The 17,349-nt window shown below is 38.6% G+C and overlaps 1 protein-coding gene across 1 annotated transcript; it reads right to left on the bottom strand.

Moving 5' to 3' along the window:
• Positions 1–3,925: 3,925 nt before the first annotated feature.
• fxyd6 (FXYD domain containing ion transport regulator 6) lies at positions 3,926–17,323 on the bottom strand. The gene is made up of 8 exons (XM_042487330.2): positions 17,089–17,323; positions 9,048–9,101; positions 8,578–8,601; positions 6,849–6,884; positions 6,607–6,681; positions 6,348–6,384; positions 6,045–6,094; positions 3,926–5,256 (listed from the first exon to the last, which is right to left on the bottom strand). Exons 2-8 carry the CDS (start codon positions 9,094–9,096, stop codon positions 5,219–5,221), a joined length of 309 nt encoding a protein of 102 aa, XP_042343264.1. The 5' UTR covers positions 9,097–9,101; positions 17,089–17,323; the 3' UTR covers positions 3,926–5,218.
• Positions 17,324–17,349: the final 26 nt, after the last annotated feature.

The raw sequence follows: 17,349 nt of genomic DNA, 5'->3' as shown, positions 1-17,349 counted from the left end.
TTGTAATTGTTATCTGGAGGTTATTCCTATTAATAAATGTTTCATTTTATCTCATGTAAACATCAGATGTATAGATCATTAAGTCAGAACTGAGAGTGTGTAGAAGTTAATACTTTGACCTTTATATATTTTTTAATTATTTGTATGACCAGCAGATGTCACTATAAAGCCATATTACATTTCAGCCCCTTACCTTGGATTTGCCACAGTTGGCGATCTTGTTGCCTTAAAGAAGGATAGATTGAGTGATTAGTTCTTCCTAAACAAAGCTGCCCTGATAACAGCCCGATGGAAGCAGAGACATAGATTGACAGCAATAGATACATTTCATCCCCTATTATTCAGCAAAAATGTGTTTAGAGGCACTTTTCTTTGTAATCTGTCAGTCAACATACTGTGTGATAGAATCTAAACCCCATTCACACACCTTACTGTGGCTTTTCATCTGTTTCACACTGCTTTGTCCTCTGTCTCTGTTTGCACTCCATGTACCAGACTATTCAAATTCACATGGAAGTACACACACGCACATACACACACACACACACACACACACACACACACAGGATCTAGCAGTTGACCTACCTGCCAACAGAATGACGGAAAGGAACACAATGACCCCAGCGAAGACCAGACCTCCAACACGCAGTGTATGGTAGTCTACAAATTCACACAGAACAATGTCACCACACCATCGTTGTCACATATGGCAGCTTTTACTTTATCGTTCTCTCTCATTTACCCTGTCAGTCTTTTTCCTTTGCACCTTTTCAACTCTGTCTCAGGTTTTCTCTTTTTTCATTTTGCTACAACAATCTAGCTCCTATTTTTTTCTCTATTGCTCACTTTATTTGCCCATCTAACACCTGCATGATGTCCTTTTGTCCCGTTCATGCTTTCCACATTTTCATTGTTAGACTACTGGCAGAAGTTAAATATTTAACAATTTTGTCCAAGTGGATACACTTTCAAAGTTTATTTACTTACCGTATACAAAGTCTGCATCAAAATCGATGTCAGTACCTGGGCATAGACAGAGAATGGACATGGGTAGAAACCCTCAAACATTAAGCAGTTCAACAGAAATGTGGTGGCTGCAAAGAAATATTCAGTAAACATGTTTTTACACTTTATCAGTCACATTTCATTCATCACTTTCACTTGTAGTAATATTGAAGAAATTTTGCACTCATTTACATACATGACTGGCTGACTGACTCATTGTCTTATACCATGAAAGTGAAGAAAATAGATTATAATCAGCATTGGTTCATTCCCTGAAGGTGTTTTTCCACGCAACAGCATGCTATTTTGAGATAGTTTGAGACAGAGTGGAAATGAGATTTGGAAACACAAATGCCAACGTTGTTATTAACATTGTAGCTTGTTTTTCTCCCTGCACAGGGATGCCTTTAGTCATTACCTTCCTAATTCCGGGCAGTCTTCTAACTTACCATGTCATTCTCTTACACAACAGCAGTACCACAGATAGCACAGTGAACGTGATTAGCTGTGACAGCGTGTTGAAATGAGAAGGTGAGCCTTAACTGCAGGCTGCAGGACTCATTTTGGTTGAGCTATTAGGAGACACTTTACATTGCTGTTTATCATTGTCCATTACATGCCTATGTTACTATAAATAAGCAGTTAATAAGTCAACCTTGGTTTACCCAGGTACATGATTTACACATTGTCGCTGTTGTTCGCGCTGCCCTACAAATGCTAACCAACACTAACACAGAAATTAGGAAAATGTCTTCAAAGCTTTGTGACTGTCCGACCAAATATGTTACAGGCAGAAAAGTGGTAAGGCACTCATTATATAAGGATACACTGAGTGTTCACGTCGTAAGGTTAGACCTAAATTAAGATTACGTCATCATCTTCATCATCATCTTTAAAAATTATTTTGTCTTTGGCATCATCCACATTCTCACATTTATCATTCATCATTACATGCTTACTGCAGTTTGCCTTGGATTTTGGTTGGTTTTTGTAGTTACTACAAGGTTTTTTCTCTAGAACAGAACAACATTTAACCAGGAAATTTTGTCAGAGATATCCAAAGGCTTCATTTTAGGCATAACTCAATTTTTAAGCAAAACTGTAGTTACTGTTATCCTTAGTAGATGTTTTGACTTACAATCAGAAAGCAAAACTGGCTGCGACCTTGCAAATATTATGTCATTAAAATGGTGTCATGTTAAAGTGGCTCTTTCATACACTCCTGCTGGTGGATAATCAGCAGTTTAGGTGCTGTGTAACTTACCTTTAGAAGACATGATGCCTCGTCTGTTTGTGTGTTCAGTCGAAAAAACTGTAGGGACACAATGCAAACAGTTAACAAAAGGCCGGTGATAACAGCAGCTAACAGCTAGCAGCTGCCAGCTGATGATCCATCTGCGTCTGCTGTTTTTAATCATTTAACCAAGAACATCTTGTTTTTTAGAACAGCAATAGAAGTATTTACCATCAAAGCTGGCATCTGAAAACTGTTTGCAGGGAGGAAGATTTGTGTAGATTTGGTTTCAATAGTCTCTCCATTTTAATTAGATCACAGACTTGTAGAAGCTTGTTTAAATGAGCTTATTCACTTTAGATGAAAGGTAGCTGAAAGCTTGGAAACTCTATATGTCTTGACAAATTGCCTCTCTGGGCTCCCCCACTACAGACTTAGCAGCAAAGTGATTGGCTTTATCTTCACTGAGAACTTAACGAGGCTAATGACCATATTGATCCTCTTTCCTCCACCCTTTTCTCTCTTTACACACACAAACACACACATACACAAGCTTCTCATTTGATCTACGTCTCCTGACCTATAATCATTAACTTACGCAGTTTAACAGACTAAAAATTTCCCTTGCTTGCTCCATTTTGCTTGAGCATGCCAGTGTGAATTGTGGACTGCAGTGCTTTCATTCATTATGTGTCTGCACCTCTTCAATGCACCACTGAGCATACAGGACAGTTATTCATTAATATATTACACCTCTGATATTCATTGACCTTGAACCTTGCACAGTCGAATAGAGGTTAGAGATGGAGGAAGGAGATGTGGTAACGCCTGCCTAATAATGCAGGTTTTCGGCAGATAACCCCACCACGTGGTGCAAGAATGCATCACTGCTATAAGATTTCTTCAGTTGGGGTTAACAAGAAGTTAACAAGAACATTAAAAACAGAGTGCTGTCTGTTCTTAAAATCCACTTTTACAACACGTATCAATTGAAACATGCTTTTATATTTTGCCTCATTGAATTATGGAGCAACTTGGTTAAGAAAAGTTCAACTTTTTTATTGTGAAATTGACAATAAGTTCTATTTTACACAAAAATACACATTCTAAACATCAAATAACAACTTCAAAACATGAATTAACTTCGTACTTGTGCTCCTACAGTTACAATTTATACCAATTTATAGGCATCTGAAGTGCACACAACTGATTTATTTTCATAACCTGCTCATTTAATTTAACATTTGTTTAGGAAGGAAAGTTTTTACTCACCTGAGCTGCTGAAGGCTCTGTGTTACCTCTCTCCAAGTGTATGAGTTTGTGTGTGTGGCCCCATCTGTGCCAGGGGTTGGTGCAGACCAAACTCCCTCCCCACAGATCAACACTCTAACACATGCATGCACGTAAGCGCACGCACACACACACACACACACACACACACACACACAGAGGGAGAGAGAGACTTCCACGCCCACAGACATATTTCAGTCTAATAAAGTTTGAACTCTGATGCCAATAAAGAGCATAAATGCCAACCTTTGGAATCATAGCAGGTTGAGGAGCTCTTCACCTTTCTCTGCTGGTGAGGAACATATTTTTTTAATAAAGTTTTGTGGTACCAAGTAGTACCCAAGCTGTAGTACCAAACCATGTCAGTAGTAAAACTTTCCTCGTATTACACATTACTACATGGGTTCAAACATACCTTTATTTATTTATGCCAAAAGCACAACAGGTGGCTACACAACAGGGCCTCATGCCTAAAATGAACATAGCATTTACTTGTACAGTTGCCATTTTTCAGACTTGACATCTGACAGGAGAATCACAACAAGAACTGTTCATTTGTTCTCTTGCTATGATTTGCCTGAAATTAGGCTACTATTAATGTAGTCTTGCACATAAATAATGTTAATTCTAAACTTCACTCAGCACCTAAACATTGTCTCTCTTTATTTAGGAATGTAATACATGTATGGTCATTTAAAGCATTACAGCGTTAGAGACTGAGCAAGCAATTTAATGGACAAACAAGAAAGAGAAAAGAAAGAAACCCAGATGTCAGAGATTTGTGGCACTAGTGCGTGTGTTTGGGGAAACTAATCATAGTTTGCTGGAGACAACCTAATCCTGGTGGAGCCAGTGACAGAGTTGTTAAGCATATGTGTGGAGAAGAAGGCAGTGAGACAGCTGATGCAGGAGCTCCCTCCACTATAGATGGCAAAAACACTGTGGTGGAGGAGCTCATGCAGATACCTGCAAACCATTGCTGTGCTCAGTCAGAGCTGTGGCAGTTGAGATTGTCTTATATAAGGCTCATCACGTTTACATGTAGATATACACATGCACTTGTGATATATGCATCACACACATACAGGATATGCACGCAAACAAACCCAACCATTCAAACATAGACCTAAATGAAGGATATTTAACTGAATAGTTTATCTGTAAACTATATCTGTATTTATATATGTACTTATGTGTATGTGTATATATATATATATAAATATATATGTATACAGTATATATAGGCTATATATGCATATATGTTGTAATCAAAATGTGACAAACATTTTCCAGGACAACTGACAAAGTAAACAACAAATTGACAAATCCCGAATCCTAAAGGCAGTAGATAGTACGATCAACAACAGACCACACAACACAAAAACTCCTTCAAGGGCTTCAAAGACAATATTGTGTCTAAGGTGCAACTGGCTAAGACAAAGAACTGAAGTGAGAGACTGTCACAGAAAGGCACGGCAACAGACAAGAGCACTGAGGGACTGGCACGGTCACAACGGAGCACAACGGGCTATAGGTTTGTAAATGTATATACATATTACACTTCTAAATGTATACCTCCCTTCTTAGCCTGTCCTATAACCAGTTATAATAACCATCCATTTCTTTACCATTATAGTGGTTTGATATCAAATAGAACTTTAGAAGTCAGCTCGGTCCAGTGGAGTTGCCTCAGTTCTCTGCTGGGGTATCTTTGGAGGCAGCTGTAGCTGAAAGAGTTAAAGGACAAGTTAGTTTAGTTTAGTTAGTTTTAGTTGCAGCTCAAGTGCAAAATAATAGATTTAGACAGAGTAATTTCTTCTTGAATACTTTAGTTAGTTAGTTTATTAGTTTGTTAGTTAACAGCTTAGACATCACAGAATGTGCAAAATGATTGCTCAGTATTCTTTAGTGACAACTTGTGACTTGCACATGTTTAGTTGCTTTCAGCTAAAAGCAGTTTGACACACTGTCAGAAGATCAAACCCTGAATTTCAAATAATAAGGAACACGGATGTTGTAAAAGTGATTTGTTCTATCGCTTCTCTCCATATAAAAGGTTGTTAACTGTGAAATCTCAGATGCTGGAGCATCCTCAAATGCAAATACAGGGAGGGATTTTAAAACAGCCCATGCTTGAAACTACAATTAACATTAAAATTACCTCTTGACAAAAATGTCTAAGTAACAAAACATTCTCAACATCTCTTTGTCACTTGATATCTATACTTTATTGAAGTGAATTGTATCCTGAAACACATCGGCAGGTACAAAATTAAACTTTTAAAATGCCAAGGTAAAGGTCAGTACTTTTTAAAAACTTTATTTAACTTGGAGGTACTAGTGTTACACACATACTGTACAGTTCATCACATGTAAACACATGAACAGAGAGCAACTCAGCCCCCACCTCCTCTGTGTTATGGGCACTCCCAAAGAGAAACTAGATTATGGATGTGTCTCATGGATTGAGCCAGAGGCAGAAGGAGCTGACAGAGAGTTAAAATGTGCATCTTACCCATGGAGACAATCAGATTCTCTTCCTGTGCCTCCTCATCTCCGGGAGCCCTAAGGAGACGATCCACAGATTGTCATGGTAACCAAATTATGTAATATTAGAAAGAACAGCACTTACAAAACTAAATCGTTGTTTTTATGCCTCAATGACAGAGGGACGTGTGCATGCGCCAACGTGCATGCAGCCTGTTGCAGCCACTCATGCTCGTTTACTTTTGCAATACACCCCCCACCCCTCCAGCCCCCGGAGATCATTAAAGTATATCTTATTCTGATTCTAATTATTTTTCTGACAGTGACGTACCTGGGCTTCTGGTTGATATTACAACGGCATCGTCGACCTACAGACATTATGAATCATTAGTAATGTATTGTCTGTGTCATCACTGTTATTAATTAATAAAGATATAATTAATAAATACACTGTGAGCACAGTATGGTGTAGTAAGATAGCGTGGAAATGCAATAATGATTCATTTATTTATTATTAGTTATTTTTAATAACACACACACACACACACACACACACACACACACACACACACACAGGGAGGTTAACTTACTAAGGATGAGAAGAATGCCCAGTGTGAACAGCACCACCGCAAATGCCAATCCCCCAATCCTCAGGCTCTCATAATCTAGACAAGAGGATGATTACAGAATGAGAGACACAAGAGGAGAAGAAAGAAGTTTAATAAATGTACCATTGTTTGCAAAAAAACTTTTTATATGTGTAGACACTGTTTATGTATCTTAAAAAATGGTTATGAAGGCCAGTGCTTACAGAAAAATGTTCTAAACTCACCATAAACAAATGGGTTTTCATCTGTCTCTTTGCCATCTGTGAAAATGTAATAGAAACCAGACATTTAACCAAGGAGTTCAAATGCTGTCAGCTCTGCTTGACCACAATTGAAGACAAAAGGAAAATGTATTTTCTAAATTACAATACTGTGTCCCTGTCTTAATTATTCCTTATCTCATATTACATGCAGATATATCTCAAACTACAGTCACCACCTTGCAGCTATATGTCCCCACAAACCAGTCAAGTTGTAGCTGCAATTTACATTCATGTCTGTGACTTATATGTAGCCATGACAGTTGACAATGTTTCAAACATTAATGTTTCTGCAAAGAAGCTACAAATTGTAAAACATGGAGGCTTAACTTTGTGCAAATCCAAGGATTCTCGCCCTATTTTCCCTATGAGTGGCTCATACTCGTTGCCTTCATTGGTTGGATTGACTATGTTTAGGCAAAATGAGAAGAATTGGTTAACAATGTCAGAGTAAGTAAGTCAGGGGCAGAGTCAGACTGGCCATTGCTTAGCTATCATGGGATTCGTAAATTCACACTCCACACACATCTTCAATTTGGCAGCACAGAAGATCCATACAATCAGCACAGTTTCAAGGTGGACACTAGAGATTAGTGTCACCAGTTCAGTATCTGCCCAAATCTCTCTCCTTCTGTTCTTGAGATATGATGTTAAATAATGGCCAATGAAGTGGACCTTTGACCTTTTGGATAAAAAATGTCATAATTTCTTTATTTTATCATATTAGCCATTTGTGTTAAATTTTGTCATAATTAGTGTCTGAATAATTTAGTTATGGCCAAAAATATGTTTTGTGAGGTCCTGGTAACCTTTGACCAGCAAAATCATCAGTTAATTGTTGAGTCCAAATAAATGTTTATGCCAAAATTGGAAGACATTTTCTCAAGGTGTTCTTGAGATATCATGTTCACTAGAATATGATGGACAAATGGCTTGAAAACAAAATTTCTCAGGCCACAGTGTCGCTGGCTCAGGGGGAATAGGTTAAAAATAACATAAGGGTTTGGGCGTAGTGGTCGGGGTGGATGGGGACATACAGAGTGCAGGACTGTGACACCAGTAACAGAACCATTTTCATAACAGGAAAGATTATGATTGAGGAAAAAAAGGGTATTTTTAAAAAATTGCTGTAGTCTATTTGAGTGGATAGTGTGTTGCAAGATTGCCTAATTTGACAATAAATAAATAAATAAATATGTTTTTGTGTCTAGCCAGATACGTTAATTAACACAATTTCCTAATTATTTAAACAGATAAATAGTCATTTTCTCAGCATAATGTTTGTTTTTAAAACACATTTACTATTTCAAATTAGCTGTATATTTAAAGGCTATTTCTAGGAGAAAGGCTGCAAATACTGAAGTTTTAGCATGGTTTGCACAGTACTAGCATTTTAATCACTCTGTGCATTAGAATTTCATGTAACGTGTTATTCATACTGTTACATTATCACCTCTTTCCTACCAAACAACCACTCTCCCTGCTTCAGCATTGATTTCACAATAAAGATCTCTTTCCAATGAACACACTGTTGGGCCTGGTCATTCTTTGACTTAATCCATACATCTGCAACTGTTCACTGGAGTGGTGCAATCCATAACGATTTTGCTTCATCCGGGAAACCAATAAACCCCACTTTGTGGCTGTTAGGATTGAGTGTGACCCCATTACAGATTACATCAAGTGTACTCACCCTTTGCACTGAGGTCTTCTACAGCTGAGGTGCAGAGAAGAGGGGAAGTGGTTTAAGTCAGAGGTTGAAAGAAAAAAGAAACACAGGAAATTAAGTCTGGGACTATGAGTTAAAAATACTTCAACACAATCCTTTTCTATCTATTAATCTGTCTATGTTTTTCGTCACACAAACTCTAACTATCACAAAAAGCGGCACTATATCATCTATTTATAGTGTTTGACTGTGGGAGCATGTGTTTACATGTCTTACATCTAATCACAAACTATAAACAGTCCTCACACATGCAGTGTGTGAAACCCACACACAAAGCCCTGAAGCAGTAATTGATGTTTTGCTACAAGCACACACCCAGCGAGTGCCTTTTCATGTAACATCACTTCCTGCCCCAACGACACTGCCTCCCAATGGACAATTGGTGTTTACACACGTGTGTTTGTACGCATGGATGTGAGTAGAGGGGAACTTACCAGCCACACACACCAGGAGGGAAGAGAGGACAAGCAAAATAGTTTCCATGGCAACTGTTGACATAGAGTAATAAAGGGGCGGGGGTGACAGAAAGACAAAAAAATACAGTGAAAGAGGTCTGCATTAAAACACAAGCACAGAACAATAAGGGGTGTGTAAAGGGGGAATCACAGAACTGGCTCTATCTAAATCCCTAGAGTTTAACTGATGTAAAAGGCCTACGGATATAGATTTTATCTTGCATAACGATCCATGTTCAGAGATGGCATACATGCTCTCTTTTCCTGGCAGAGATTACTCCTTCCTCCCAGTGGACATCACACAACCTTGGCCTATTTTCATGTAGGCTATTGAATATACAAATGCCCAATGTGTCTCCTGCAAAATGTGCTCATGTTCAATTAGTTTGCACTGGCAAATATATTTTGCATGCACTGTGATGTCAAGCAGATATATTTTTAGAGGCATTCCAACAACCTCTGCGTACATTGTCATGAAACTTTGTTCGGTCAGTCATGATCCCCAGAGGATGAATTCTAAAGACTTTAGTGATTCTCTGACATTTACGTTTTTGATGACAACTACAGGATAGACTGCAATGACATTCGGACCATACTGTATATCTATGACACTTAAGGCTCATTTATACCCCCAGATCACACAAAAATATACTGTTGACATTGTTTTCCATGTGTCCTTTATGTTGGTATAGATACAGCCACTAGATGGCACTAGAGGGCAAGGTCAAGGTTTCGGACAACAACAAAAAGGAGACGGTGGAGGAGTTTGTAGTAACGTACCTTTTAATGAAAGCAGCGTTGTAAATGCTTATGGACTGTGAGGCCATTAAATAAATTGCAACATGTGGAATACAAAGTATTTTCACAATATTACTAATTTGCTCCATTCCACCACTCATAAAATATCTTCCTCATGTCCGATGGCTGTAACTTGTTTGAGCTATGCTACACTACCCCCATGATCTCCAGTGGTAATGATCTATTTGTCTGTATCCATAAGCTTTCAGAAAATGAGCACAGACAAAATGAACATAGAATACGGAAAGAGGGCTCCATCCATGGTCGAAATATTGAGCATAAATAAGCTGTTAGATAATGAACCCTAGTGACTTTGGGCATCATCATTTAATTTGTCCAATACTTTGGTTTATGTCTAACCACCTGCAAAACTGAAGACACTACCCCTCAGCCTTAGCTGTACCTTGTATTTTGGAGTGTTGTTAACATGCTAAACCGCTAAACTAAGATGGTGAAAATGGTAAATATTACAACCAGCATACCTAATAATGACGTCAGTGACATTTTAGCATTCTGCCTTGAGTGTTAAGCTCAAAGCACTGCTGTGCCGAAAAACACACTCACAGGGCCATCACCATGGCTGTAGACCCTCAGTCTTGTTTTAATCGATATGATGATAAGCCATTTATATCTCACTTGTCTACAAAGTGTTCACAGCCAACGCAAAAGCACCTATATTTACCTATATACCTATATCTGCTATGGGAAGTAAGTGACTGCAGAGCTATTGAGGGACGTTGGCTTGACTTGAACAAATGGAGTGGTCATATTTACACTGAAAGTGTGTTGGGTGATTTACAATGTCGACTCATGCATTGAGTAACGTTTAACATTCTACCTTAAGAGTTTGCGGCAGCTGCTGGTTCTTTGGGCAGCACAGTGAATTGAATTATTTGCATGCATATGAACGATGCATTACTCTTCTGACATTTCTTTATTTACTTTATGGATAATACTGATGGAGCCCATCGGACATCACTGCAACCTGCTTGGAGGCCATTGGGTGTGCATTGACCAAACTCCAGAGATAATCCAACTCGTGCGACTCAGCACAACTTGGCGTGTTTGAACTGGTAATGCAAACACAAAACAACATAGCATGGCTGACTAGGTGCAGGCAATAGTACCATTGGAAAAGCCCTAAAAAGAACAAAGTGTGAAAAATACAGATGCATAATAAGATCTTACAACAATGCATTTGACTAAGAATGTCAAAGCTGCAAAGTAAATTCATAGAAAGTGGCAAGATCTGCAGTGCAACATGTGTTCTCTAATCACAAGCCTTAGAAGCATCTTGTCAAACCTTCAAGAGTCCAAACATTTGGCTCAGTTCAGGCTTCACCCCTCTTGTTTGACAGCGCCACCTGGCTGTGTACCTTTCTGTCTATATGGCTATATTTCTGACTGTTTCTGATTGACTCGCACAATGACGCGCATTTATTTCCATCCAGCTATCTGGCTGTTCATGTCTACTCAGCTACATCAGCCGTAGAGGATGTAGTTCATTTAAAAGAACAGAATCCATTATAGTCATTAGCAGAGAATTCCTGCCCAGTTGCTGTTTGTGTGGTGGTGCTTTCTTTATTTGATTTGTGAGTCCTCATACAGATCTGAGCAACACAATGTTAACACAGACATTTATAAAATAATGTGACACACGATGACAACAGAGGAACTTTGGCACCCATTACACTAATGGCATCTAAACTTAAAATAAGAAGCAACCCCATGTGACCTTAGATGTGACCTGGAATTTCTTATTTTCATTTTTATGTTTGTTTCAATTTTTTTTTAATTGATTTTGTCGTGCATACCTGAGTTTTTACAAAGACCTTTTGACACTGACATACATTTTTGATTGGAAGTTCTCTTGTTTTAAGGTTTTCAGTACTGTTATTTTTTTTATATTTACTAAATAATAAAAATCATTTAACATTTATGAATGTTATGAATGACAAAAATTAGAATTTCTTCTGATGAGAATTTTCGTTTCAGTTCTGACTTCACAGGTAAGACTGTTAAATGTTACAGTGTATATGTTGTATCCAGGGAGGCACCTTTTCAGTCTGGTTAAAACCAAACACAGATATGAATCATCAGATACAACAATATAGTCTTTGAAGGCATGCCTGTCACAGCAGAGTAGTGTTTCTTTCACATCTCAGAATCAAAATCATTTTAAATTTTTTGTGCGACATGTCTCCCCCCCCCCGAAAATGAACACTGAAAAAAATGACACTGAAAGTGTTGCTCTCATTACAAGAAGAAGATGGGACTTAATCCAACCCAGATTTCAAAAGCTGACACTGAAATTGATATGGGTTGACCAGAAGTTGCTATATTTGTTATTTATTGGAAAACTCTTTACAGAGCAGCCTCAGGATTAAGCTTCAGATCATTTTAAGAGGTTTAACCCAGCTACCCAAACAAGGATTTTCCTTCATCACGAGCACAGCTATTGAAACTATACAAACATGGTTCTCATACTTATAAAAAGTACATTATCTGTAACAGATAATTGTTTCATCCAAGTATTTGACTCAGTGTTATTGTCTACTACTAACAAGAAGATATGTCATAATAACAAGAAATATATGCTGTTACATTCTGTAGAGACTCTAGCTCAAACAAATCCAATCTCTTGTTATAGAAAAAAAAGTAGAGAAATTATTTTAACAAATCAATATGCTGCCATACCTTTAAAATCTCCGGCTGAATTTTTCTCTTAACAATTTAACATCATCCTCTACTACCTGATTTAAAGTGGAAAACATTACCCACACTATAATTAGTCTTTGACGAAGTACTCAGTACAGTAGAGCAAACACTCAATGAAAAGGTCATCTCTCAACACATTATTGAATTAACATAGATGACTTCACAAGAAGATAATCACTGACTGACTGACTCCCTAATTTTTCAATCGTAACACCAGCTCAATTGATGTGGAAACCTCTATATGTCTGGAAGGATATGGGATTTGGTATAAATGGGAAAGTTGGATGGACAGATGAAAACACGGTCTAATTTGAAAGATGTAGCCTGCTGGAATAAACTCTCCATTGGCTGACTATCACACTCTGTATCACACTCTCCTTTACATTATTGTTATCAATTAAAAACAGCAAGTCTTCCGCCAAAAGTAAAAAGCTTTGTACAATTATGGAAAATTTCATTTTGAAACATGAATAGTGCATGAAGCAGCTACTTAGCCATTTGCAAAATGTTCCTAAATAACACTCAACAAACCCCCTGGCCCTTTATTTAGCAAGAGAAAATATGGAATAATGTGTGTTCCGCTGGATGCCCTCCTGCACTGGTAGTATAAAGATAAGTGGCATGTTGGAGAATCTCCTTTGACTCTGGAGGTACCAAATTTAGTCTGGAATTAAAGGCCAAGAAATTAGTCAGGCTCAAAACACTGTACATCCTTTCACATCACAACCAACCCTGTCTTCTAGAAACCACATTTTTATGTTACTAAACTGCATTTCTATGAAGACTGTTGAGACAACGTAACTGCTATGTTCTGAGACAATTTATTCAAGTAATGAAACACAACATTCATGTACCACATAGGCTTTGGAACAAGGTAGTTGAGGAGGATGGTCGGCATACAAAGTGCAGAACTTTGACACCAGAACACGTTTGCGTCTCCACTCCTTTCTTAGGTTTCAGCAACAAAATCATTTTGGATAAGGTTATGGAAGGATTGTGATTTTGGTTTAACGTTAATTAAAAAAAGTAATAAACAAAATAATGCTGTGGTCAGTTCTACTGGATATTTTATTGCAAGATTGCCTGTTTTAGTGGAAAACAACTGAAACACTTTCTCAGTGAAACATTTTGCTATTATGTTCAGCATCAACATTTTTGCAACTTTAATTTGCAACATTTCCTCATTATGTTTACAGCAAATGTGATGTACTCTGCATTACACTTCCCTCAAAATCTATTTTCTGTTTCAAATTAGTTGTAAATAAATGTAATTTCTAGGAGACAAGGCAGCCACAACACCTTCCCCCCTTTTTAAATTCCAAAAGAAGCAGAACTTTATGTGCTACACATGAAATTCTGAATTGATTATGGAAAGTAATAATTGCAGCTTTTATTTTTGAAGTTATCAGATAATTTCATCCTTCTTGGCAACAAAATACCTTGTGGCATAAGTTTTTTTTTTTTCTTTTGGCATTTCACAATAAAGTTGTCAGTGTTTTCTGGTTGTTGCTAAATGTCTTTTCACATATTTTTGTATTTCTTCTTACACCAATGCCAATAAACCTGGTTATGTAAAATGTGTTTACAATTCTGACCCATATTTTTTAACCTTACATAAATAAAGAAGATGATCAGATCACGGTAAACAATTAAACTTTTGTTAGGGTGCAATGAATCTCTTTGAGTGGGTTAGTGGGTCAGTGTCACATTTTTGTCTCATAAGGAATCCTTTAAGGTATCTGGCCGCTTTTCAGTGCCTAGCTTTCTCTCCTCAGGTATCAAACATGGCACCTGAACAGTTGCCTCTCCATTTTTCCTTAAACTACTTATCTGCACTATTGTTTAGCAAGATTGGCAAGATCAAGTTCCATAGCCAAGCTCCCCTTTGTCTGGAAGAAGAGGACAAGAAAGGGGTAGGCAGGGTGGACAAGGAAATAGCAGGCAGGAAGGCTGTTTTCTGTAATACGGGGACAAGAAAAGGGCAGGCTGAATGACAGCGAGAATGGGAGACAAGCAGACAGGGACAGACATTGTCTGGTAGAGAGTGCAGGTGAAGGGCATGCAGAGGAGATACTGTCTGAGGAGAGCAAGCAGGGAAAGGGCAGTTTTTGTATGATAGTGGCATTTCCAGTGTAAGCAGTAGAAAGAAAGGTCAGGAAATGTAGTGAGGGAGAGGAAGAAACAGGATCAATAAGACAACATAACCAAAAGCAATGGGATTAGTACAACTAAGTGGACGAGGACAGCAGAGTGCTCAACAGATAATGTTGATCTGACCTTTGACATAAAACTGCTGGCAAATGTGTGAGTCTCAAACACAAACATCTGAATCACACTTTCACTAACAAGATCATGAGAGAAAAACTCCATTCTGTGTACAAAAGACCACACCCAGCCAAGCACTCTTATTGTGACCTCTGTGTGCTCAACTTCTAGCCTGGTAAGACCATCCTGCTGACGTGAGCTCAACATTCTGTTTCACTCTCAGTCTGGACTCAGTGCTGCCCCGCCTTGTATCTAGAAATCAAAATCCAACCAGGGCAAATCAGGAATCTGCACCATAAGTGACAATGTAAGCAGCCAATCAGGGACTGCGTTGTGGTTGATGCTGTTGTTGTTGACCATGTGCTATCTCATCCCACCATGTGTATTTGTTGACATTGCGGCATTCCAGAGCATAAACAACAAACACAGAAGGATGCCTAACTAGTATTATGTACGTATGTAGGTTCAGTCCACTGACAAAGCTGCAGCATGTGACAAGCTTGGATGAGAACATGTTGGGTATTCGACAGAGGCAGCTGGTTGCTGAATGAGAAAAGGCAAAAACTGCTGGCAACGCATTGTATTATGAAAATCTAATGGGGATTGTTGTTTACGAGGTACACATCACATAAAGATAGAAAAATTTGTCTTTTTTCGAGGTATTGTAACTGTCAAACATATCAACACTGAGGTTATTGCCAATGTCAGGACTGATCAGTTTGTCTGTCAAGGTGAGTGGTACTCCACTGGAAGTGTTTGGAAGCATATAATCTTGACTGATACAAAGCATAAAAACAATGTTGAGCTGACAACATCATGATTTTCTCACTAGGCTTCCTGGATTTCTGAGTGTCACTCATGCAAAGATAAAATATGAGGTCATCATTGTGCCAAATCTCCCCTTTCCACTCTTTGCTTTTGTGAGTGTGCAGGACATGTGTTTGGTGACCTGTGACCCGAGACTCCTAATTATTAAAACAAATTAAACAAAAATGTCCTTGTGTCATGAGAAAAATCTATTTCCTATTTTACAACACTGATAAAAAATGTAGGGCAGCTAAATAGGTCACACCACAGGTCTCTATAACCTTTGTGGAAGAAAACAACAAATTGACCCCTTTTTCTGCCATCATAATGATGTTACATCACCATGACAACAATGTGCGTCGGTCCATATTGTCCAGTTATCTCCAAGGTAACTGCCTCCGACTGAAATTATTCCGGCGCCGAGCGATAAATGGTTGGAGATGCTCGTGTGAGAGCACAAAGACAACCAGAGTCCGTGCAGTACATAAACAAGAGCGCGGGGTGTGGCACGCGGCTTTAAAGTCTCAATTATTCGGCTGGACTTCCGTCGGTTTTGAGGTGAATCCCCACACATCAATTTATGAGTAAATACATCTGCAACAGGGCATAATGGTTGTAAATTCAGCGGCTTTTGTGTGAGTTGCGCGCCGACAACAAAGCCGTACCTCAATAACGCACTAATAACCCTTCCATTACATTGTGAACGCGCAGCCTATATGGCTCTGCCAGTTCTCACGCACTGCCACGTTTCACTGACAATAAACAACTGGCACAGTATATTTCTGTATCCAATGCGTGACGTGTGCGCATCACCCACTTGTGCGTCCCTCAACCTGTGGATCATCTGATGAAGCGGAGAAGCGAGCCATCATGCGCCTTGAGATTTTCCTGTTCGTAGTGTAACCGTTCGTAATAACAGCAGTGACCTCATGCACATCTGATGTTTCAACGTACTATTACGAGGTTTACGATAACATAAAGTCAATTGGTCACGCTCGTTTTGAGGCTTTATTGATCCGCATTTGCACAATAGGCGATATATATTTTGCCGCGCAACCAGTTAAGGTTACAGTGGTCAGTGCAAGCAGACACACCCTCATTGTAAAGCACTGATAAACAACAAGCAGCGTTACACTAAACGTCATATCTGCAAGTTAATGAGACCACGTCCAAGAGTGTTTAATACTGCAAACCGCACACGTTGCCGTGAAATAATTTCACTCATAATTGTGCGTTTTTCACTGAAAAATCTGCTAATTACACAATTTATGTGTGCTCACAAAGCTGCCTATCATTATAAATAATAGCAAAATTTGCGCCCATTTTCAATCCAGCTTTCATAGCTATCGCGAGGCCTACTCAAACTCATTTTTCCCACGAATAAAAAAGACAATAGCACTAAGACATCAAATATGCGCGCTTATAAACTTACCACTTGTTTCTCCAACGGACCGCTGGCCAACAAACTGATATCCACCCGCAAAAATCAATCAGCTGGTCTCAAAAGGCTCTTTGATCCAAATATTCTCATCTGTCAATATGTGCTCACTGCTCACATCTATTTGTCCTGGAGAAATAGATGTGATGGATAACAATGACTCCTGGAGTGACTGCTTATCCAGTGCCTGAACCCTCTATCTCTCTCTCTCTGTCTTCTCTCTCTCTCTTACTTACACACACACACACACGCACA

The sequence above is a fragment of the Plectropomus leopardus genome, chromosome 6, assembly GCF_026936395.1.
Source record: "Plectropomus leopardus strain MGB_pleo_1.0 chromosome 6, ASM2693639v1, whole genome shotgun sequence".
Taxonomy (NCBI): domain Eukaryota; kingdom Metazoa; phylum Chordata; class Actinopteri; order Perciformes; family Serranidae; genus Plectropomus; species Plectropomus leopardus.
This window is presented reverse-complemented; position numbering and strand designations above follow the sequence as displayed.

What these genes read in the sequence shown, in the direction of transcription:
- fxyd6 (XM_042487330.2), bottom strand. Translation starts at nt 9,096, where the DNA reads ATGGAAACTATTTTGCTTGTCCTCTCTTCCCTCCTGGTGTGTGTGGCT. An exon ending in AGAAGACCTCAGTGCAAAGG is followed by an intron (nt 6,885 to 8,577) that starts GTGAGTACACTT and finishes ACATTTTCACAG; the next exon opens with ATGGCAAAGAGACAGATGAA. An exon ending in GGGCATTCTTCTCATCCTTA is followed by an intron (nt 6,385 to 6,606) that starts GTAAGTTAACCT and finishes TAATGTCTGTAG; the next exon opens with GTCGACGATGCCGTTGTAAT.